This window comes from Maylandia zebra, linkage group LG12, assembly GCF_041146795.1.
Source record: "Maylandia zebra isolate NMK-2024a linkage group LG12, Mzebra_GT3a, whole genome shotgun sequence".
NCBI classification, from domain to species: Eukaryota; Metazoa; Chordata; class Actinopteri; order Cichliformes; family Cichlidae; genus Maylandia; species Maylandia zebra.
The window spans coordinates 15,924,270-15,948,386 of NC_135178.1; the positions used below are offsets into that span (position 1 = coordinate 15,924,270).

At 40.7% G+C, this 24,117-nt stretch overlaps 1 protein-coding gene across 2 annotated transcripts in view; it reads right to left on the reverse strand.

Annotated features, from left to right (window-relative positions):
- Positions 1-881: 881 nt before the first annotated feature.
- antxr1a (ANTXR cell adhesion molecule 1a) overlaps positions 882-24,117 on the reverse strand; it is a 28,029-nt gene continuing 4,793 nt past the window's right edge. The window contains exons 6-18 of one of the 2 annotated variants that reach the window (XR_001167440.4): positions 23,871-23,950; positions 23,164-23,232; positions 22,580-22,660; positions 20,355-20,415; positions 19,087-19,185; positions 15,063-15,132; positions 14,877-14,955; positions 14,630-14,725; positions 12,873-12,917; positions 10,582-10,845; positions 8,906-8,986; positions 1,533-2,388; positions 882-1,374 (exon numbers count right to left, since the gene is read on the reverse strand). Coding sequence is in view for 1 of the 2 variants with exons in the window: in XM_004544300.5 (XP_004544357.2) it covers positions 2,014-2,388; positions 8,906-8,986; positions 10,582-10,845; positions 12,873-12,917; positions 14,630-14,725; positions 14,877-14,955; positions 15,063-15,132; positions 19,087-19,185; positions 20,355-20,415; positions 22,580-22,660; positions 23,164-23,232; positions 23,871-23,950 (1,400 nt within the window). In the remaining variant the exon portion in view is untranslated. Of the gene's footprint in view, positions 2,389-8,905; positions 8,987-10,581; positions 10,846-12,872; positions 12,918-14,629; positions 14,726-14,876; positions 14,956-15,062; positions 15,133-19,086; positions 19,186-20,354; positions 20,416-22,579; positions 22,661-23,163; positions 23,233-23,870; positions 23,951-24,117 lie in introns of both variants that reach the window. The other variant, XM_004544300.5, reaches the window with a different exon arrangement.

Sequence of the window (24,117 nt, forward strand, 5' to 3'; positions counted from 1 at the left end):
CTTCCACATACAAAATCACTGAAACCACCTCTCTTCTTCATTCTGGTGCTCTGTTTGGGCTACACCAGGTCGTCTTAACCATGTCTAAATGCCTAAATGCACAGAGTTGCTGCTATGTGAACGCCTGATTAGATATTTGTGTTAACGAGCAGTTGAACAGGTGTACCTAACAAAGTGGCCAATGAGTTTATGTGATTTACTTTAGAAACAGAGGTTAGCAACAGCAACAAAGTTTAAAATTTGCCCGAAATTCTACTATAAAATCTGCCCTTTGATTTGATTCTGTCCTCTTTGTTATTCCCAGATCATCATGATGTCATCACCCTCGACAGGCTTTTTCATTTCTGCAGCCCATGCATATTTCCTGAGGATTAGATTGTTTCAAATATTTTCCAAGATGGCTCCCCTATTCGTGTTGTAACATAATGCAATATATTAACATCTTGAATGAGTTTGCTGCACATGAAGTATTCTCTTCTCTGTTTTTCTGTCACAAGGAATGAGTAAGGGCCTGCAGACATTCACGCAGTGGTAATGTCAGTAGGTAAATGAGAACAGAACAGCTGTACATTTAGTTTGGGCGGTACAGAATATTGTTTAAAGGAGCCCTGTGGATAAAAAGTGACTTGAGGGAATATCCAGCTAAATGCATTAAAGGCTTTACAGACTCTTGATGAAAGCATACACAGTAAACATGTGGATCAGTTGCTGCTTTTGCTGCCCGGAAGTAAAACAGAAGACGGAGTCAGATTTTATGTAGCTAAACTGCTTCCTTGCTTTTTAAATGAATCACACACCAGTCTGTGTTTACTGTACAGTACTGACGGGATTGCTAACCGTGACGTGATGAGAGTAAAAGCTTCATATCAACATCCACGAAATGGCTTCCATCGTATTTTATTCTCAGAGGAATTAAAGACTTTCTGCAAAAAAAGTAAAACAAGATTGTTTACTGACTCATCAATGTACAGCACACATATAACTGAGCACGCTTATTTGCATTAATAATGTACAACTTTTTTTGAAGCCATAGGTGGACGAGTAAGACGATGTGCAAAGCTTTTCCCTGATTCCCAGAGTTACCCTCATCTTAACAGACAGATCCTATGCAGCGCTTACCTACAGCTGTAATTACAGTCATCTTGGTCAGGTCAGTTCCAGCCATACATCTGGTAAAGCCAAATTTACTGTTTACACCAATGAGCACAGAAAACGGGCCAGACATGGCTCACATTAGGTTGGATGAAAATAGTTTGCGAGTCAGGAGTTGAACACTGGAAGTTCAGATACATTGCATTGCTGTTTCAGTACACTTACTGTCCATGCCGTCATCACCGATGATTGTCTTTCTTTCCCCAAAATGAAGAGTGTGGTCTACACAAGTACAAAGTAAAAAATGAAAGTATTTACAAATGTATAAAAACAAGTACAAATGTTAAAAAACTACAAACGATGATTCGAGCACTTTTGCATGCAAACATTCAAGGATTTAAAAAAAGGATTGTTTTCAGATGCCTCTGCATCATCCTTACTCTGCTGTATGTGGAACATTTGCAGGATGAGTGTTTTTCTTTTCTCTTATATAAAACAGGAACTTTACAGTGGCATTTATTTTAGTGACATGGCCATTCAGAAGACAACTGTACTCCTTCTCTAGGGCCTGTGTATAAAGCTGTTAGTACAAGCTGTTGATCCTCTGCTCGGTCAGAATTCATACAGTCTTCAGTCAAATGTTTTTGAGCCGGCCTGCGTGATCTCATTTATAGGGAATGTCTATGTAATTCAAGCATCCAAGCAATTGCACTGTTGGGCTAGATGTGTACAAAAGTAGACAAATAGCTGAAAACAAGTTCTCGCTCCTCCTCGTCACAAGTCTGAAAGGCTACAGCCTGCTGAGGTTGGCACCTTGTTGCACCTCACTCGTAGTTACAATCAAAGATGGCTATGTGCTGGTGGAACTCTGGATTATGTTTTTCAGTCTTGTGTGACCACCTCCTGTCTCCCACCAGACTTCTACAGGCCAGGGCGAGGCGGAGGGCGGGCAGGTGGAGGGGCTCGTCCAGGAGGGGGTCCCTGGGGAAGAGGTGGCAGCAAGCCGGTTGGGCTAGCGCAGGGCGGAGGCGTGGGTGAGAGCGCCGGTGGGGCGGGTATGTGCAAGGTGGTTGGAGGAAGAGCCCGGTTGGGAGGTGGTGTGTAAGGGGGAGGGGTGGAAATGGGTGGAGGGGTTGGAGGCAGCGAGGAGAAGGGTGGCGCGCTGGGAGTCGGTGGTAGGGTGCCCTGCGGTGGAGGTGGATTCCTGCCAGGCGGGTTGTAGATGGGAGATGGGTGATTGTTGAAGTGTGGGTAGCTAGGGGGGGATTTTACACGGGTGAAGTTCATGCATCTGCCCTATAAAATTAAACAGAGTTCAGATTTTGTTAGCAAAGTGGCAAACGTTAAATTTTTTTCCATTAATTGTTCAATCCAAGGCAAAAATTCACAATGAAAATTCAGACATTGAGTCTAAATGACAGAAAGGAAAAGGTCTGGCTCACATCACAGCCTGTATATAGAAGATGGATTTAGCCTATGGGTTTGAAAAGTGAGGCTCATAAAACATTTGCCTAAACCTGCTTTCTTTTGATGATCCAACAAGGTGTGACCTCTAAGGTTGCATAAAAAAAAATCTCACTGTGTTGACCCTACTGCTTACTTAGCGTATATTCACTATAAAAACTTTATTAATGATTTTATTGTCTCAGCAGCTAGCTTGAAGTCTAATACGACATTTCAGAACAATAAGATGATATTTGCATTTTCTAAGAGCCAAAGCAAAATTTCATACATTCATAAACTACTGCCATAAAGTGCAAGTACTATATTTTAACATACTATTTGAATAATATCAACTTTGTGCAATAAATCGTGGCTAAAAAGCAGATCAGATCTGCATGAACATATTTTGCAATCTGTCAGTCTACTGTTTATCTCGGCTTTCAATATGCAGAGTGAAAAATATCTACATCTATTTACTCTGGATGAGGCTGTAAAACTTTCTGAAAGTAGTCAGATATGAGTCGGTCTGTTGTTGAAGCTCACTTTTGACCAGTGACACTGATACTGAGTTGTTGAGGATATCCTTACCTTGTCTGTTGGTAAATGCTACTGTTAGCCTCTGTTAGCTACTGTTAGCCTCTGTTAGCTACTGTTAGCCTCTGTTAGCTGGCATTAGTGAAACTATCTTTGAAGTAGATCTAACATTGTGTGACTCTGGCACGTAGCAAATAAACTCTCATATGATGTGAGAATCAAACTTCTTGTCACAGAGAAAGTAAGATTCATGTTTGCTTCAAGGACACTCATAGGCTTGTTGGTGGTAACCACATTTATAACCAGCTGCTGTTTTTGTTTAGCTAGCTCAGTATCTGGACACAGGAGAGTCACATTTCAAATCTGCTGAAAATAAGTAATTGTGACAATATCTGGAATAAATAAGGATGTTTATGCACATTTTTATGTGTTAGAGCCACATCTTCAGTTCAGGAGATTACCCTGGAAGAGTTAGAGGAAGAGTTTTCTCTTTTCTTTTGCATTCTGGCTTGTTTGTTGAGGAGTACCCCTTCTTAGATGATAAAACATAGGTAAGAATTCACATTTCGGGTGCAACATATTTTGGGAAAATAGTCTTATATCCATCTCAGCCATTGCATTCAAGAAAGTGGGGCAACACAGTAGCTTCCACAAAGTGGTGCCAGCTCCTATATTTTTAATTAATTAATTCTAAGTTTGAGAACGTTAGTACTAACTAAAAACATAAGATCTATGACATTTTTTAAATTTATCTGCTGCTCTTTTTTTCATTTGATCAAACAATAACTTCAGAATTTGAAGGGTGAAGAACCAATGTCTCCACTTTTCTGAACTTTCTTTGACAAAACACACACTTTCCTGCTTTGACAACTGAATGAACTCACTCTCACAAAAGCCTTTTCCTGTTGTCAGTACACAGCTACATAATGTGTATTTTAATGTCAGCAGACCTTAAAAAATGTGCTGTAATTCTCAGTCCCAGCTTAAATTTTGAGAAGCTATGCACCTATTTCATTGGACAACTTGACCTGCCATCATTTACGCCCATTCAAAATGAAGTGAGGTCATTAAAGGGAGATACAGTGGGGCAAAAAAGTATTTAGTCAGCCACCGATTGTGCAAGTTCCCCCACTTAAAATGATGACAGAGGTCAGTAATTTGCACCAGAGGTACACTTCAACTGTGAGAGACAGAATGTGAAAAAAAAATCCACAAATTCACATGGTAGGATTTGTAAAGAATTTATTCGTAAATTAGGGTGGAAAATAAGTATTTGGTCACCTCAAACAAGGAAAATCTCTGGCTCTCACAGACCTGTAACGTCTTCTGTAAGAAGCTTTTCTGTCCCCCACTCGTTACCTGTATGAATGGCACCTGTTTGAACTCATCATCTGTATAAAAGACACCTGTCCACAGCCTCAAACAGTCAGACTCCAAACTCCGCCATGGCCAAGACCAAAGAGCTTTCGAAGGACACCAGGAAAAGTATTGTAGACCTGCACCAGACTGGGAAGAGTGAATCTACAATAGGCAAGCAGCTTGGTGTGAAAAAATCAACTGTGGGAGCAATCATCAGAAAATGGAAGACATACAAGACCACTGATAATCTCCCTCGATCTGGGGCTCCACGCAAGATCTCATCCCGTGGGGTCAAAATGATCATGAGAACGGTGAGCAAAGATCCCAGAACCACACGGGGGGACCTGGTGAATGACCTGCAGAGAGCTGGGACCAAAGTAACAAAGGTCACCATCAGTAACACACTACAACGGCAGGGAATCAAATCCCGCAGTGCCAGACGTGTTCCGCTGCTGAAGCCAGTGCATGTCCAGGCCCGTCTGAAGTTTGCCAGAGAGCACATGGATGATACAGCAGAGGATTGGGAGAATGTCATGTGGTCAGATGAAACCAAAGTAGAACTTTTTGGTATAAACTCAACTCGTCGTGTTTGGAGGAAGAAGAATACTGAGTTGCATCCCAAGAACACCATACCTACTGTGAAGCATGGGGGTGGAAACATCATGCTATGGGGCTGTTTTTCTGCCAAGGGGACAGGACGACTGATCAGTGTTAAGGACAGAATGAATGGGGCCATGTATCGTGAGATTTTGAGCCAAAACCTCCTTCCATCAGTGAGAACTTTGAAGATGAAACGAGGCTGGGTCTTCCAACATGACACTGATCCAAAACACACCGCCCGGGCAACAAAGGAGTGGCTCCGTAAGAAGCATTTGAAAGTCCTGGAGTGGCCTAGCCAGTCTCCAGACCTCAACCCCATAGAAAATCTGTGGCGGGAGTTGAAAGTCCGTGTTGCTCGGCGACAGCCCCAAAACATCACTGCTCTCGAGAAGAGCTGCATGGAGGAATGGGCCAAAATACCAACTACTGTGTGTGCAAACCTGGTAAAGACCTATAGTAAACGTTTGACCTCTGTTATTGCCAACAAAGGTTATGTTACAAAGTATTGAGTTGTATTTTTGTTATTGACCAAATACTTATTTTCCACCCTGATTTATGAATAAATTCTTTACAAATCCTACCATGTGGATTCATGGATTTTTTTTTTCCACATTCTGTCTCTCACAGTTGAAGTGTACCTCTGGTGCAAATTACTGACCTCTGTCATCATTTTAGGTGGGGGAACTTGCACAATCGGTGGCTGACTAAATACTTTTTTGCCCCACTGTATACATCATCATCATACTCCGGAAACAAGTTACACCCCTGGAGCAGCTGCACTCAGTCGACCCAGGAGTTGCAATAGGCTGATAAGGAATGTGTCTCTTATTTAACACTGAGGAGAAATGACTGTTGGGGGAAAAGAAATAGGCCAAATGCTGCATGTTGTACAGTTCATCTTATACTGAATATCATAGATCCTTATGTCTCTTGGGCTCCCGGACTGTATCATACTTGTATCTACATTCACAGTCAGTCACTGTGTGATGGTTCAGTAGCCCAGTAACCTGCTGTGTTACGTCCTCTGATTTTATTTTTAATTACTGAAAAGACCCCAGTCTTTAAGGCTCACAAAAGCGACACGTAACAGGGTTTTTCTCCAGCAACAACTGGATCAGCTGGCTTTCTCCTCCCCGCTGCTGCACTCATTTATAAAAAGGCTTTTAAAATAGACTCCTAATTGCAATCAGAACAAGCTTTCTGCTCAGAAAGTGTTCACTGCTCAGAAAGTACAAACAAGTATTTTTCTTTTCCAGTAAGCTAATGAAAAGCTTTTATAGTGAGGAAGACACACTTCGACACTTTGTTTCTCAGTGAGCTGAGTGCTGGTTAAAACGTCCATAAACTGCATAATGCAAAAAGTACTGTCAAGAGAATGAGCTGCCTAGTTAGTTCTAAATATCCTGTATAATATTTTAGAATAAGCTTGAAAGCTTATTATAAAATGCCTCTCGGGCACAAAAGAGCATCGCAGACAGGCTGAGGCTGAAGTAAAACAGGGTGAAATCGGCTGCTCAGGCTCGTTGCATCCACAATTACAAGTTAAAACTCTATCATGCAAAGAAAAAAGAACACTTATTTCTTGTTTGTTTTTAATCAGGAAACGCCTTGATTATTTTATCAGAACAGTGCCAAACTGCATTTTGCATGTATTACAACACCATGACTGTAGAAAACAAGCCTGATTGCTAAAGTGGCTCACCTACATACCAGACCTTTTACCCTCTAAAAACATCTGGCTCACTTCAAGACAAAAAATACAGCAAAGGAGGCTAAGAAATAGTTTAAAGTATGAATCCTGATAAGTTTGCCTTGAGATGTAATTTCCCATCCTCCTCAGCATGAAATGAGGGTCTTGCTGGACTGTCAGTGTATCTCTTTAAGGAAATGCTGCATAACTGCACTGATGAAGATGAAGAAACCTGACCGTATAATAACACATCAGTCTGAAAATTCCAGAGGCTTATTCATGCCAAACAATTATATTTCTATTGTAACTGCATAAAGTATCAACATTAGGATTTTTGCATCAAAGTAAAAAATTACATTATAGCTGCCAAAAAATGAACTATGGACTATACTGGTGAGCTTTGCTGAACTTGTTAGTAACTGGTTGGTCTGCTGTTTGCCTTTAGAACTGCTTTAATTCTACATGGCATAGATTCAGCAAGGTGCTGGAAGCACTCCTCAGAGATTTTAGTCCACATTACCATGACAATATCACACAGTTGCTGCAGATTAATGTGAATCTCCTGTTTCACCACATTCCAAAGATGCTCTATTTGATTGAGATCTGCTAATTGTTAAGGCCACTGGAGTTTCATGAACTCATTATGTTTAAGAAGTCATTTTGAGATCATTTGAGGTTTGTGATGTGTCGTGTTATCCTGCTGTCAGATGATGGGTACGCTCTGGTCCGAAAATGCTCCAAGAAAATATCCCCGGTACTATTACATCACCAGAGTTCCACCAGAATCATTCATACAGGACTGGATGGATCGAGGCTTTCATGATGTTTATGCAGAATTCAGTACATGCGATTTAAATGTCCCTGCAAAAACTGAGACAACATGTGAATTGTGGCCTTAGATTCTTATTCTCAGCTTACAGGGATAGCACCGGCTGCTGCTGCTGTGGTCTTCAGCTGCTATAAACTAAATCTGTTTTAAGATATGTGTGCTGTGCTTCCAGAGATGCTCTTCTGCATACCTTTGTTATAACAAATGGTTAGCTGAGTTATTGTTGCCTTCCTATCAGTCTGGGAGTTCTCCTCTGACATCAACAAGGCGTTTTCATTTTCCGCAGAGAACTGCTGCTCACTGGGTATTTTATTCTTTTTCGGGCAATTCTGATGGTTTTGAGTAGATCACCATGTCTGCATGCCTAAATCAGTTGCTGCATGACTGACTGATTAGATATGTGAATTAATAAACAGCTGAGCAGCTGTACTTAACAAAATGGCTGTTGAGTTTATAATATGCATATGCATAACATTACAAAAACATGGGTTTAAAAGCATGCATAACTGGTATTAACTGTAGTAACTGGGAGTAACTGGTATTCTCACTAGAAGTTTAAAATAAAAGAAAGGTGGGCTACTAATATTGCTTCCTACTCTCATCTTCAAAATTCTCCTTTATGTTTCAACACGGCTGTGTGTCACCTTATACAGCTCTGTGCAAACAATAGGAGCAGCTCCTCCCTGGAATGGCATTTAAAGGCCTGTCTTCTAGCAGCAAATCCTGTCTGGGTTGTTATTGAGTCAAATCTGAAACTAGCTCAGTGTACTTTAGATTTACTCAAAACACTTAGGAGTTACAGTAGTTACAGAGAAAATTCTAGAAAATGTAAAAAATGATTGTTTAAATGTGCCAGAAATGTCTTTTCACCCTGTGAGGGTAATGGTTTTAGATCAACACTCTGACCCAGAGAAATGTGAATCATTACATAAACGCTTGCGGTGACATTTTTAGACACATAATTCCTGTTTTTCACCGCATACAGACTCTACTGTCTCTGACTTCATGTTAGCTTCCAGCTGCAGCGGTCACTGCACTGTCACCCCCACTGCAGCTGGTCTTTGAGGAATTTCATTTTGTTTTTTCATAATGACTTCACTAGATGCTTTTACATTGCTGCGTACTGTAGCAGTCTAAATCCAATCCCACTGCAACTTTTCCCATGAGTCTCGCTGTGCACACTTCATTGCTTACAGCTGGTCCATTTTCTCAACATTTTCACATACAATCGTTTCAATTGCTAATTTTCATTTGCCAGAAGTTAATGCACAGCCAAGCCTGACGTCAGCCCGTGAAATGCAGAACGATTTACAATGCACGCTCAGTGCATGCCAGTGCAGGGTTGGTGTTGCTCTTACCTTGTCACCTGGATGAGGTCTCATTACAGACACACGGTCGTAGCCTTTTCTTAAAAGCACCCACAATGCATCCAGTTTGCTCTGTGGAAACAGAGAAGAGACCAAAATGTTTAAGAGAATGTAAAATCCTACAAAACATTGGTTTCTGCTTCCAACCCTTGTTTTTTTTTTTTTTGTCTTCTTTTTCACACAAGTGACTTCAGCTGCAGTTTAATGTATCGTTTAATTCATCCATTTATCTCAAAGCGACACAGTGAAATGGTTTCAGTCCACTGTAAGTTGGCTCTTCATACTTTTCAGACACAGCAAATACTTTGAGGATAAGAGCAGAAAAAATGCAGCTGTTTTTGCTCACAAAAACTCCTGGCTGTGGAGCCTTTCTCTCTGGAGGTCAGTCCAACAGAAGTCTGGTTTCTATTAGCAATCCCCTGCTGACTGGGAAGACTTCAGAAAGACTCCTTTAACCCCACGCTGGTCCTGGAGGAATGGAGCCGTGTGCCAATTGTCACCTAAGCTTTAATACCCGAACACATCTCGGGCTATTTTCACCAAAACACCATACTCGTACTAACATATCCTCAGCCAGATTAGCATGAAGTAATCTGTGACAGATGCTGTGTTATATGTAGTATGCGCCCCAGCAGAGCTGTTAAAAACCATGATTCCCACACTTCAAATACTTTTTAAACTAATAACTCTCAAATTCTCCAGTATTTACTCATTTTTATGTGGCTCAGTTAAAACTCATATCCTGTTTGCTTTAAGTTGTTTAGGTAACACTTGTGAGGAATGATTCAGGACAACAGTGATAAGCTGTTCCTCAGTACTTCCATGATCACGTCTGACTCAGGACATTATTGTAAAACTCCGTTCCAAAAATGTTCGGGTGCTGAAAACGTATTAGATGTTTAAAGTGAGACATTTTACTATTTTTTTTTTTTTTTTTAATATTAGCTCGTTTTGAATTTGATGGCAGAAACACATCTTTTTAAAAAAAAAAAGTGAAAGCGGAAAACTGTTCTGTGGTCAAATTATTTTTGGAAAACATGCACTCCGTGTCCTTCGAACTAAAGAGGAGAGGGGTCCAGTTTGTTATCAGCGTTGAGTTCAAAAGCCTGCATCTCTGATGATATAGAGTTGCACTGGTGCCTGTGGTATTAGGAACATACATTTGGAAAGGCACCAACAATGCAGAAAGGCCTGTACATGTTTTACATACACTCCCATCCAGATAAAGTGTTTTTCAGAGAAGATCTTCCATATATCACTATAATCCCAAACTCCATACGTCTATTAGAAAAGCGTGGCATCATAGATGAAGAGTCTGGGTTCTGAATTAGTCCGCCTGCAGACCAGATCTTTCCACCAATTTAAAAACATTTGGAGCATCATGAAACGAAAAATTCAACTATGTTCTGTCGTGAATAAAATACTGTTAGATGAGATTTTGTTTCATATTTACATTTTACACAGCATCAAAGCTTTAATTTACAAATGTAGTCTTAGATATTGATTACTGAAAACCATCTGGGGCAATGGTTTTCAGTAATCAGTAAGCAATGGTGAAATAATCTTCACCATTGCCTACTGTTTGTGTTCCCTTAGTGAAGCATCATACTGAGTTTCTCAGTAGTTCCTAATGAGTAATCATATATATATACCCCCCCCCCCCCTACCTTAATGGGTGAGTACCAGTTGCGTGGCGCCGGCGGTTTCTGCATGCCATTGTTAAGAACCCGAGGGGGTGGTGACACATACTCCTGGTCAGGCATCTTCACTTTGGCATTTTTGGCCTTCTCCAGCTTTGCTCCTTCTTCAGTGGAGCCTTTCTCACCCCAGCGAACCTCCATCCTTTTGATCCCCCCTACGCCTCTTCCTCCATAGTAGGAGGCATCAACAGTCGGCCATTTCTTCTTGGGGGCTTCAAAGTCCTCATCATCCTGTGGGAGAGCAACAGGAAATGGTTTTTTTTTTAAATGTATTTGTTGTTTAACCATTTCACCAATGTTTATCACCCCTTAGCTTGAACTAAGAGGCAGTAAACATTCAGTACTGTGCAAAAGGTCCTGGCCCGCCCCTTATTTCTTCACACATTTCTAGGAAAACGCGAAATAGGAGGAGCAATTTATTTAAACATCTGCTAACTCACATGCATGGAAATCCAGTATATAAGGCAAAAAAAGAGTTTTGACAGTTCTAACAAGCTTAAAAGTCAATATTTGGTATGATCGCCTTTATTCTTCAACACAGCCTGAAGTGTCTTAAATAAGCTTTCCTGCCTTTTGTTCCATTCTCTGTCAAGAAGATCCCACTCTGCTTCAATAATGTGGAACCGATGACTGATCGTGTTCCATTGTGTGTTTTTTCTATCCAGGTACACTTTTACTGCATTGCCAGTGTGTTTGGGGTCATTGTCATGATGAAAAATGAAGCTGCTGCCAATTTGATGCTTTCTAGATGATATGGCACAGTGGATCAAAATCTGATGGTTGTTTTTTTTTTTGTGTTTGTATTTCCATCAGTTTTGACAAGCTGCCCAGCGCCACTGGCTGAAATGCATCACCAAACCATGACAGAGCTTCCACGTGTTTTACAGATGCTGTAGGCACTCACTCACTTCATAAGCACTGACGATAATTTGAACAAATTTGGATTCCTCACTCTCGACTGCCACCCTTTCACTGAGATGAATTCTGATGGCGCTTCAGTGAACAGTAGACGGATCGACTGATGTGCCAGATGCATCTCTCGGATCCTGTGTCAGGTCTTTTTCCCTATTTCTTGAGGACATTTCCAGATACTGCCCATCTGCTGCAGATGTCCCTTTCGTGTCCAGTTTCCTCAAATTTTTCAAGGACACACTGCACAACATGCAGAGATATACCAAGTGTAACTCTTTTTGAATCCTCTTGTTCATGAAAAATACTATTTTATGCCTGTAACACTGTATTATCTTTGGCATGTTTTATGAAACAGGAATATTTCTGTGTTTTTGCCACAGGCTGTTGTAACAAAGTGCCGAAAGATACAGTTTAAAAAATGGTTCCCTGCCAATTTCCAAAGAAAGCCTGGAGAACTATTGCTCAAGAAAACTATGACAAAATAGCCCCTCTTGGAAGCAAAATATAAAGAAAGAGGAGTGGCACAAGACTTTTGCACACAACTGCTCTCTTATTTGTTACCAGGCAAACTGGAATGAATGCCCCTCTCTCTCTCTGTCCTTCCTATCCCTGAGCTGTCATTATGTCCCCATTGCTCTAGTTTGTCTGATCAAAGGAAATGAAAAAGCCCACTAGCCAAACTTGTGATGTTTCAGCTCTTTAATACACCCTGTCTGTCTCGTATCCTACCAGGATGTCGCACAGAGGAGACCGTAATAAAAGCAGTCTTTGAGGCCGTGGATGTCACTGGCATTTAAATTCAGCAGTTAAACCTAATTTTCTGTTTAATTTTGTGCAAACAGATGCAGCCTGATACGTCCCACAGCTGCAGCAGCGTGTTTGAGGACCGTTAAACTGTATTGAATCGAGTCATTTGGACTTGCGGTTTGATCTTAAAACTAAATTGAAATTATGTTTTTGAGTTATTGAGTTATTATTATTGAGTTTTTAAACTTCTTACTGCAGGTCCAAATGGTTATAATTTTTTAAAGGCATAAATTAAAGTCTTGGACACAACAGCAGTGCTCTTACAAACAGCAGAAATGGTGTGTGTGTGTGGTGGGGTGCTGTAAAAGTCACGATGCCGTTGTTCTGAGAGGGCGTTAACTCTCGTCAAATGAATCAGAAAACGAGTGTTGAAAGTTTAAAGCTGGAAAGTCAGTGACGCCGTGTGGTCATTGAGGTTTACGCTGTCACTCTAACAATTACATAAACTAAACGCTGGCAGCTGTCGAAGTCTTAAATCACAAGCACTCTTTTTCAGTCTTGACAAAACAGATAGGAGGCGGAGATTGTGAAGCTCCTACCGAACTATCCTCCACAGCTGGCGGTGGTGGTGGTTCGTGGATGATCTGTGGGCGAAATAAAAGAGGGGAAGAAAAAGCAGAGTGAATGGGAAGAAAAAGATGGAGAGCATTGTTTAACATCAGGAGATGACAGAAGTCGCAGAGACATGTTTGAAAATGCTTTTTGCGTGTCAGAACAATGCACGCTTTATGCACAGTGACGTGGCTACACAACAGCAAATGACTGAGAAATGTTTTCCCTCTTAGTCTCTACGACTTACAAGAGCAAGGCGCTGACCTAGAAATCTGCTATCCAGATTTTTTTTGCCTTGAGGTTGCTGGTTAAAGCAAGAGAAGAGTAACAACCTCATAAATGCCACATTATGCCTTTTTAGTTTTATGGATAACTTTTATAGTATTTATACGTTAGTTAGTATCACATAAATAGGGAAAGAAAAACAATTTATCCATCTACTTCGATGTTATGCAACTCAAAACTTGGATGAATGCACAACAATGTACACCGCTGCTATCCCCATATAAACTTTTTCCTCACTGCATGAGCCGTCAGGGTTTTTTCACAGGTGTAATAAAGACAGATTCATCTCCACTAAATGCATTTGGCAAATTAAGTCACTCTGATTCTTATTTGTGATTTTTTTCCTGCACTCTTTTCCAAATCCTGGAACAAAAAGAAGAAGAAAAAAAAGACTCCCCTTGGTAACCTAGTGTCGTTTTTTCCCAAACACACTTGCTGCACAAACTTCAACTTGCAAGCGAATTGACATGGACAGAAAAAGAGTGAAGGGAGAGAAAGCTGTGTTGTAAAAGCTGACATCTCTCTCTGGCAGGGCTCAGCTTTCCTGTTTCCAGCTCCAGTGGAAACACTGTAGTGCATTTTGAAGAGACACCATGCCCGTGACGATTTTGAAAGGAGATGTACGGATTTGTACAGAGGGCATGTGGTAGCAAGTGAGTTTGCTGAAATACCTTGATGCTAAATAATCCCACAAACATGTTTTCACCGAGTCCTGAGCAGATGGCTTTTGCATAAGTACATTAAAAAAAAAAAAAAAAAAAAAAAAAAAAAAAAGAAACTCTTTACTTGGAATCAGTTATCCCGCTACTTAAAAACTTCATAGTGACAAAGATATCAACCAAAACATTCAGGCTATAGACGCTTTTGTTTCCACACCACTGGCAACAAATCAAGTAAAGCCATAAATGGTAGAAAAATCTGCTACAAGTTAGATCTCTTTAAGTGAATATACTGACTTGGAGGTTACCTGCAGTAACCTCTGGAAACGCAAATAATTTTAGGAGAGGTATAATTGCTTAAACGCATGTTCACCTGATGGCCGAGACTATTTACTGGTTGTGGACTAACTTCAGCAACAAAGATCCCTCAGGAACAGAGTGTTTTTTAAAGTCCAGTAAAAATTAACTCTTTACAGCCTAAATCATAAAAAATTAAATTTTTTGGGAAAATTGAGTGTTTTTTGAACCTTTGGATTAATTAAAAAGAAATGAATCAAATATTAGTTTTAATTTGTATCACTTTTTTTCTTTTTTTTCTTTTTTTGCAAGATGCAAGGATCCAAAGGAGGAATACTGATACACAGACTCCAGGCTTCACTATATTGTCTGTGGTATCAATTAGGACGTAAATGGCTCGGCTACAGCCCCCATACTCTTTGTAGCCATGTAAAATGTAAGGAGCAGGCTGAGAGCAATCTGTAAAGCAGCACGAGTTCATGTCTTCGTTGCAGGGAACTGACCACAGTGCAGCACAGAGGCCAGAACCACCAGAGGAGAGCCAAGACCAGGAGCAGCATCAGGATGAGCAGAGCTACGGCCAGGATGGTCCCATCAGACTGTAAAAGAGACAGACACGTCAGCATAGGCTGTCTGAACACAAAGAGCGCTGGATGTAAACCACTTTTGTGTTCCGTCTGTAGCTCCACACTCTGTGCTGCTCCAAGCCCCCGCTAAAGGCCAAATGCCCCTATATCTTATTGTACTCACACAGCTCACGGTGGTAATTGTGACCGAGCTAGAGATGAAACTGAGACCCTCGTTCATGCTGACATAAAGATTTGCTGCCCTGGCAAAGAAAAAGAAAAATATCTCAGCCCCGTTTTAACCTTGAAAAGCAGAGCAGAGGGTTTCATTTGAAACCTCACATTTATTTAAGTAAATTATACGACTTACATCCCCTCCTCTTCAAGCACTGGGGCAGGGCAGAGTAGATATGTATCTTCCACAACCAATGGCTTCACCACTAGAGAAGCGGAGGGGGAAAGGGTCATGAAAAACAGCAAAAGCATGAGCCAAACTTTCCTGACTGGAATTGTGAGCAGTGTTCAAGGACACATGCAGCTCCTGAAACATGTTTTCACCTTCAAATCACCGTTTCTTATGACATCTCTTTGCCAGATTGCAGTAAAATGAATTTATTGACTGATTAGACAAGACTTAAATTTAATTCAACAAATATTTGACAACAAGAGCGGAAACTATGCATTTGTTAACAGAAGTCGAATGATGTCACATCTTTCACTGTAAGTTGATTGACAAACAATCAGAGAGGACTGCATCTGCAAAACAAGCACTTTGTTGTTTTCCCATCTGAAGGCATCTGCACCCTGCTCACGAATGCCAATACAAACAATTTCACCACACTTTTTGTTTTTCTGGCAAAATGTAGGTCGTCTCCTCATCCAGCTGGCTGTCCAGGAAAGCGGATCCAACAAACATCATCGCGCAAGCCTGTCTGCTTATCCTGGCAAGGCGAGCGCATACCCCAGAACTGAGGAAATCAACACAAGCGGCTGCTCTTCTCTAAAAAAACACAATGGAGGAGGGAGAGGAAGAGAGGCGAGAGAGGGAGGCAGCAAGGCCAAAACAGCTCCACGCCGCCACGAACTGGGACAGATGTCAGAGTTCAACTCTGCACCCACCTTGCACTCAGAGTGGCCTTACAGCGTGAAAGCAAAGTGCAAACTTTGTCCAGCTCAGAGCTGATGAAACACGATTTGCTGCACTTACATTTTTCCACAATTTAAATCCGTGGTGGATAAAAGGATTCTGGCAGGCATTCGAAGTCAGTGTCATAAAGGTTTATAAGACTGTTTACTCCCCAAGCTCAGAGAGAGGTCATGTTTAACTGGGAGGTGAAGACAGATGACTGAAGTTCATCTTCAACCACTTAATTATTTGGAGTTATTGCTTAAGATTATGGCTGATTTTTGAGAGGTTAGTCATCCTCTGTACCATACTATAAACTCGGTGACACTGGTTAAATACAGCTGAGTTCTGAAGAATCTTACAGTTGCAAAAGCAAAAAAGCGCAGATGGTTACTTGTGCTTTTTTCCCAGCCTGCACTGTGAGAGTTTTCAGGAAAGCGTTGTGTAAAGCACAACCATTTGTGTCTAATTGGTTTAGTCAGACTGCCTGTGTCTGTGATTGTAACCGTAGATGAAGATCATACATCACAGGGTTCTGTTCAGCTTGGGGGGGAAATCCCCTTCTTGCCAGGAATAAGATGCTCATACTTCTAAACCAGGAGGTGGCTAGATTGGCTTAGCTTAAAGATAGTAAACCAGAGGAAACAAGTAAACTGACACTGCTCACAGGTAACAAAAATCTTCCTACCTCTTATTAACAAAAGCCACGGTCCTGATAATATTAGTGGCCGCCTATTTAAATCTTGTGCTAGAGAACTCAGTCTTTTATTTCAGGTTATTTTTAATAAATCCTTGCAAATGCAACATGTGCCCTCTCTTTGGAAAGAAGCTGTCGTTGTTCCTGTCCTTAAAGCTGGTCGCCTGAAAGTTCTGACTGACTTCAGGCCTTCACCTCAGTCGTGATGAAAGTCTTTAAAAAACTTATCAGGATGCACCATTGACTCTACTTAATCTGATTTCTAAACATGTAGAGAGTAAAGGGACTTTTGTATGACTTCTGTTTACTGATTTCTCCTCTGCTTTTAATAAACTACACCCCAATGTTTTAATCTAAAGACTTTAAGAACAGTTTGAAGTTGGGGAAAACCTGGTGGATTAGATTTTAGACTATTTAGCTGACAGGTCACAAAGAGTGAGAATAAATGGGTTCTGTCTGACCCACTGTTCTCCTCTACAGGTTCTCCCCAAGAGCGTTTGTTATCATGCTTATTATTCATTCTCTATACAACATGTGTCAGAGCAGATATGAAAACAGGGCCATCATTAAATACGCAGATGTTATTGCCAGCTTACTTAAAGAGGGTGAAACTACACACAGTCTAGTTATTGATGACTTTGTTCAGTGGCGTGAGGAGTCTTAACTTCAACTGAACATATCTGAAACAGAAGATATGGTTCTTGATTTTAGGAAGCAACAAAATGGGCATGGAGTCACTTTAATTAAAGGGTCACCAGCGCATTTAGTGCCTTAGGAAATTTGCTCATTTCCACATTGCCCGAACAATCGTTCTTTTATTGAGTTTGTTGTATCTTTTTGTTTGGTGGCATGGTTCGGTTAGACCTCTGTCACAGAGAAAAGCTCACTGAATCAGATAGTGAGACACTCCAGTCGTCTTATATGTGAGTCATGGCCCTGTCTGGCTTCCCTGTACTCTAAACAGCTACAGAGGAATGGCTTTATAAATCTTTAATAATGGCTCCCATCATTTATGGGGTGAATTTCAGCTTCTCTCCTCTGGATGGAGGTTTCTAGTCCCAAAGTGTGGGTCAAAGATAAAACAGCTGTCCCTGCTGCTGTCACTGAACTCAATAAAAACTGTTTTATTGAATTAATCTTGATCTTATTTATATTGGGGTTTTTTTTATCACTTGTCAAATGATCAAATATGTGTTTGTCGGGTTTAATGTGTGTTTTGTGAGGGGATGCCAAATGCAATAATTTTTTCTGTACAGCAAATTTACCTACGGGTATAAATAAAGTAACCTTGAACCTTAATGTCTTATATTATATCAATGGTGTGACATAAACCACATTTATTCAGTGTCATGCTATGGCTCAAACTGTCAGCTTTAAAAGTGCTGTTGAGTGGATTTGGTCACATGTCGACAGGTCCAGGTTAGCCGTAGCTTCAAGTTTATCAAACAGACACAGGACTTGTGTGGATCGTTTCATCTAACCGTGTTAATTTCTTCTTGTCTCTTCTTTCACCCTTCCCACAGTTGTCCAGTACAACATCTGTCACAAAAACAATGAATAGCTCAGGACAGGAACTGCCAAATCCCTGCACGCCTGGCTATACTTGCTGCTACTTTTTCCTGGGGATAAAATCCCAAACATGGATTCATCTGCTTCACACATGTAGTTGCATGTTGTTGCTTTCCTTTTATACACTTTTCCAGACTTGCAAAGTAAGCAGAGGGCTGAGAGCAGGAATCAGAAGGAGCAATTATTTCTCAAGAAATGATACATTTGTCTCTCTGAAAGCTAACTGTGACAATATTATTTTTCATTTAAAGCTTACTGCTGATGTAAAGTAAACAAAGTCCAGAAGTCTGTGTGCAAAGGTTCTAGAGGAGTGAATGAATGTGGAGGAGGAACCTCCACGTAATGGGATTGACATGAGGAGATAATTTTGCTCAAATTGCTTCCATGTCATCAGTTTTACAGGACGTTAGATAATATCATGCAAAAACAATTAGAATTCAAATCCAAGCTCCAGAAAATCATCTCATTGAATTTGTAGATTTAAACAGTAAAAACAATGAAAGTAGAAACGGTCACAGTGGTCTTACTTCCGCGGAGCACACATTTCATTCTATGTAAATGCTGGTTATTGTCATGCTTTGTAATTAGACCGTCACCTCATGCAGCTGCAGCGGCATGTGAAGTAGGAAGCGTTACTGTAAGCCACTTTAAAGATATTTCCTTTGTGTGTGGTACAGGTTCTCCTTAATCTCCTGTTTTAATTTTTACCTTGATTCCAGACTGTAAAATTACACCATGTGTTTAAAAAAATGCATAAATAAAACCTGGCTGCTCGTTTGATCATCGAGGACTCCAGCGGTGTGGCTCACGTAGTGTTTGTCTTTTGGGAAAATCAGGCCGGTGTAATTTAGGTGACTTTCACAACGTCTCACACACTCATCTGTGTTTTCCAGCCGTCTTTGTCATAGTTTAACAGCATAATCAGATATGATGTTATATGGTAATAAAATAGCTCATGCAGTGAATAAGGGGTAACACCCTGATAAGCAATGCTTCACTTACTCTTAGTTAGGGTGTCGTTGATTCGAAAGCTGCACAGCACTTTGTCAACATTTCGGGCGTGAAGGAATCCACTTCCTCTCACCACCACTTGGAAGGACTCTGACAAGGCGAAGAGAAACACATTATGTCACCTCATCTATAAAATATTATTGAAAATAAATGAAGTTATTTCATCTTCTTTGGTCCAAAGTAATCCCAAGCAGCAGTTTACATACACTTGTGTTGAGCATGAATGTCGTGGAAATTTGGAGCTTTTAATAATTTCTTTCAACAGTTCTTTTTCCAGGGGAAATTAGTTTAAAACAAGAACTGGGTGTGCAAGTTGGATTTTCTCTAATCCACACAGGGTCAAGTGTGGATTCCCCTCAGATGAGAGGAAAATGGCGTTCAGGAAGATCCAAGAATTCAATGAACTGGAAACTACACGACAAAAACCTTTTTCACTATCCCAGTAAAGGGAGTTTCACATCGCCAATAGATTTAGAGGGTGCTGACCAAGAAATGTTTGGAGTTGTAAACGTGAGACTTTCAAGACAACTAAACCAGCTGTCAAGCATGGTAGTGGTAGCATCATGCTCTGGGGCTGTTTGCTGCCAGTGGTACTGATGAACAAAATAGATGGTAAAATGAAGGAGGATTACCTCCAAAATTCTTTGACACATTTTTTCCCCCAATAGGACAATGATCCCAAACAAATATCCCTAACATTAAGCTTCTTGAATGTCCTTCCCCAAGTTCTGATGTCAACCCGATTGAAAAATTATGAACCAGGTCTGTGCCGGGAAACCAACAGATTTAAATGAAATCTACCAAGTCTGCCAAGAAGAGTGGTAAAATATCCAGCCAGAATTATTCCAGAAACTCATTGATGGCTATCAAAAGTGTCTTGCCAGATACACTTTGGGACATTTAATCAAATATTAGTGTTGGCGTATGTAAATGAGGCTTTATGCATATTTGTGACCCTGAAAAAAATCAAACACCCAATTCTTGTTTTGTTTTGAAATTCATTAAAGACGTAAGCCGTACAATTATTACACTCTGGAAAAAGAAGACTTCATTAAAAGCTCTCAACTGATAGATTTCGATTCATGATATCCATGCCCATGATGACTGCTTGAAAGCTTCTGATACAACTATACCATCCTAGAAGGTAAATGCACTCTAGGAAACGACTTTTCGGCATACTCAAATTCATTCACCATCTTAAGAAAATCCTAATATTATAATGAGTGGCCTGAGGAAGGTGAACTAGAATAAAGTTTTACCTCCTGCACAGATACTGGATGGTTCTGCTGCCAGGATCTCGATACAGGACTTCTTGAGGATCTGAGGGACACATTGAGATAAGCACTGTGGTTTTCCTGCTGTCCATCTTTCTCTCGTGGTCATCTATTTCTTTCCATTTTGAATGGCCACTTTGAGCCAAGTCCACTTTTATGTCCTTATTAAATAAACTTTTGCTCCCATTTACATCCTGCAGATGTACAGTATTATCAGTGTTGGGGAGTAACGGAATACATGTACTGCCGTTACGCAATTAAAATACAAAATATGAGTAACTGTATTCCGTTACAGTTACCGTTTAAAAAGGTGGTATTTAGAATACAGTTACTTTGTTGAAATAAATGGATTACACAGCGGTATTTTCCTGTTTCATATCGCGGGTCAGGACCAATGTTCCCTCTAAGCTGCACACGTGCGCAATTGCGCACTGCTGACACGGTCTCTGCGCACAGAAAATCTGCGTTGCGCACAAAAAATCTAACCTGAATTGAAATTAAAATGAATACTTTAACAATTCTGTTTTGCAGTGTTAGTCAGTAAGTGACTGGCTGCTCCCATATGGGATTAGAACGATGCCACCTTATCCCATAGTCCAGCCAATAATGCGATTCACATTCGCACATACGCAGCTAATCAACGTCGTTGACAGGCTAACATACTACACAGGTCAATGACTAGATTTTTTTTTTACATTTTCATTGTAAATGGGCTAGAGCAGTTAATTAAAAGTAGTCTAACATAAATGTAAACTCTGGCGTGACCACAGTGGACACGTCTAATGTTGCTCACAGTGGTCCAAGGGATCGCTCAGGGAGTTTGTGTGTTCGCTCAGACACGTGAAAAATTAGAGGGAACATTGGTCAGGACTGTTTGGGTTTTGTTTGACAGCTATGTTCCAGGCGCAGCATTATGGTTGCCATGGTTAAAGGGTGACGCGCGCTCTCTCTGCGACTATGTGTTTCCTGGGTGAGAGAGCCCCTTTTTGTTGTTGTTGTTGTTGTTGTGCTAAGCTAATAGGCAGAATGCTACAGTCATAGCCCTAAAGAATGTAGCCTCATGGGCAGTGTAGTCCGTGCTGCAGGGAGAATGGACTGCCATTCCTGTTATATGTCTGTGAGCGCAAGGAGGGAGAAAAAGGAGAGTGGAAAAGTACGAGTTGTCATAGAGCAGAAACAGGAGCTGGAAGCATGTAAATATAATAATAACCACTGCAGCCAAATAGAGTGCCTGACGAGCCCAGTTGTAAGTAAGCTATTAAGACTCGACTGTACACCATGTTGGTGTTTTCCTCCAAAACAATAAGTTCCGTTGGAGCAGCCTTTCAACGCCTCTCTGTCTCAAACTTGACCCAGACAACAAAGTAAAGCTAGGTTTCAGCTATGAGCCCGACACGGAACCCGACGTATTAGCCAGAGGTCCCTTTACTACGGTTCGGAGCCGTGGACCTCCAGCAATAGTAATAAATCACACAGCAATAGTACATTCATGTAGTTGTAAAAAGCATGATACTATATTAAGTAATGCAAAGTATTCAGAATACGTTACTGTCATTGAGTAACATAACGGAATACGTTACAAAATACATTTTGGGGCATGTATTCTGTAATCTGTAGTGGAATACATTTTAAAAGTAACCTTCCCAACACTGAGTATTATATATATATATATTTGTTGCTCTCCAGGAACATACTCTCTTTAACCCTGAACATCAAGAGGACGATTCATGATCAACTGCCCCTTTCACATGAGTGAGAAGTAGCTGCTTTCAACTTGCCATTAATCTGCTCCAGATGTAATTCAGCTGTCTGGCCCTTATTTCTGCTCAACAAATCCCATATCCCAGTGACATCAGCACATTCACAGCAAACTAATTCAAATTTTTCATCCTAGCATTCAAATGGAAAACACTGAGGTCAATCTTAAGAGATACAGGACATACTTTGTGTTTATCAGTCACACTAATCAAAAGAAGGAAAGTCACAGCAGGTTTTCCTGGAATTCTGTCTCTGTCCAGAAGGACTCGTTTCCTGATATTTGATCAACATGTTTATGGATTAAAGGGGAGGTCAAGGGAGAGATTATATAAAGCCTATTAAAGCAAGAAGATCTCCGTTGACTTTTCCTGTGTCTGAAAGTCCTGATCATAACACGTCACACGGATGCCGAGCGTCTGTCTGATGTAAACATGTAGAACTGAAATGCTTACTGAATCGATGACTCCTTGCAGAGCCTCAAATCCATCATTTACAGGGAAGACGTGGTCTTTACTATCAGCAATGTTTGCCAGCTAGAGAGAAAACAAATTACTGTAATCAAAAGAGACAAGTGGCACACTTATTCATCCAAGATTTCCATTCAGACATTGTCCAGTGGCATAACAAAATTACACAACTTCCTTAAAATAAAACAGCTTCAACGACAAACAAAGGAGGCGGGGGGGAAGTCCTCTTCACTTGGCATGTTGCAGTGATTAGGAAACCAAGCCTTTGGATAAAGCTGCATAAGTTAAAACATATTTCATGTCTTTGCTGGAGTACTTAACTCACTTGAATATGTTTGCTTCAGCTGTCCATGAACAGAGACAGTGACACGGGGTTTAAATTACTTACAGTTATGACTTTATGTGATGTCAAGCACTTAACTCTTTAAAAACGCTAGTTTCAGGATTTTCAAAATAAGGTTTGGATTTCCAGAGCTTAAATTTTTACAGCAGTGCTATCCATTTCTCTCTCAAGTTCAGGTGCCATAAGCCAGTAAGGTTCAGACTAAAACTTAAAAGCATACACACACCTGTGTCTCATTGAAGTCCTTCACCCCCACGCAGTAAACCGAGGCACCCAGACTTCGGGAGCGGTTGGCCTGTCAAGTACACACACAGATTTACAGCAAAAACAGGAAGACCTGGCTTCAATTACACCTCTGCATTTCACAACACCATCCACAACAAACCCAAAAAAGGCTTGTTTTTATCTGGCACTTGGGAAAACTCTTTAAAAGAAGCCAGGCACCATCATAGTTCCACTTAATAATATTAATCACGCATGATGTAACATTCGAAACGTCCCTCAGATGCCACAAAACCAGACAGAACACATAAGTCAAATTTCCAGTTAATATGTTTTTGGTGTTGACATCGAGAAACAACCTAAGACCTCCCACAGCTTCCAGGAGGAACATTTCCAGGAACACCATCCCCAATGTCAACATGTGTCTGAAGCAACTAAAAGCTGATTAAAGCCTGTGGCTTTCACACGCCTTCGCCTGCAAAGTCTGAATGATCAGAGGAGCAGCTGAATTATTAGAGGCCAGAGCAGATGCGAATGCGAGCTCTGATGTATGAATCCGGGGAAGGCTCTGGCCCCACTGTCTGACTAAAAGATGAGGATCAAAGTGGTGATGTACAGAATGGCAGTGTTTGATCTGGTCCCACATATGTTTAATCGTTTACATATTTCACCTGGTTGTGAAACACGTGTGACCTATTTTTTTCCTCTCACCTCCCTCTCAGCGTAGAAGAAAAGATCTTCGTGTAACTCTCCGTCCGTCAGAGCTATGATAACACTGGCAGTGCGATAACCTGTGAGCAAAAAGAATACAATCACCCCTGCTGCAGTTTTACTGGCCTAGCAAATGAAATACTCTAGCTACATACTTCAGATATACAAAGTCAGATATACAAACTAACATGATATTTGGCATCCTCCATATATAATTCCCTATATGCCTGTATGTTGTATCGTTAAC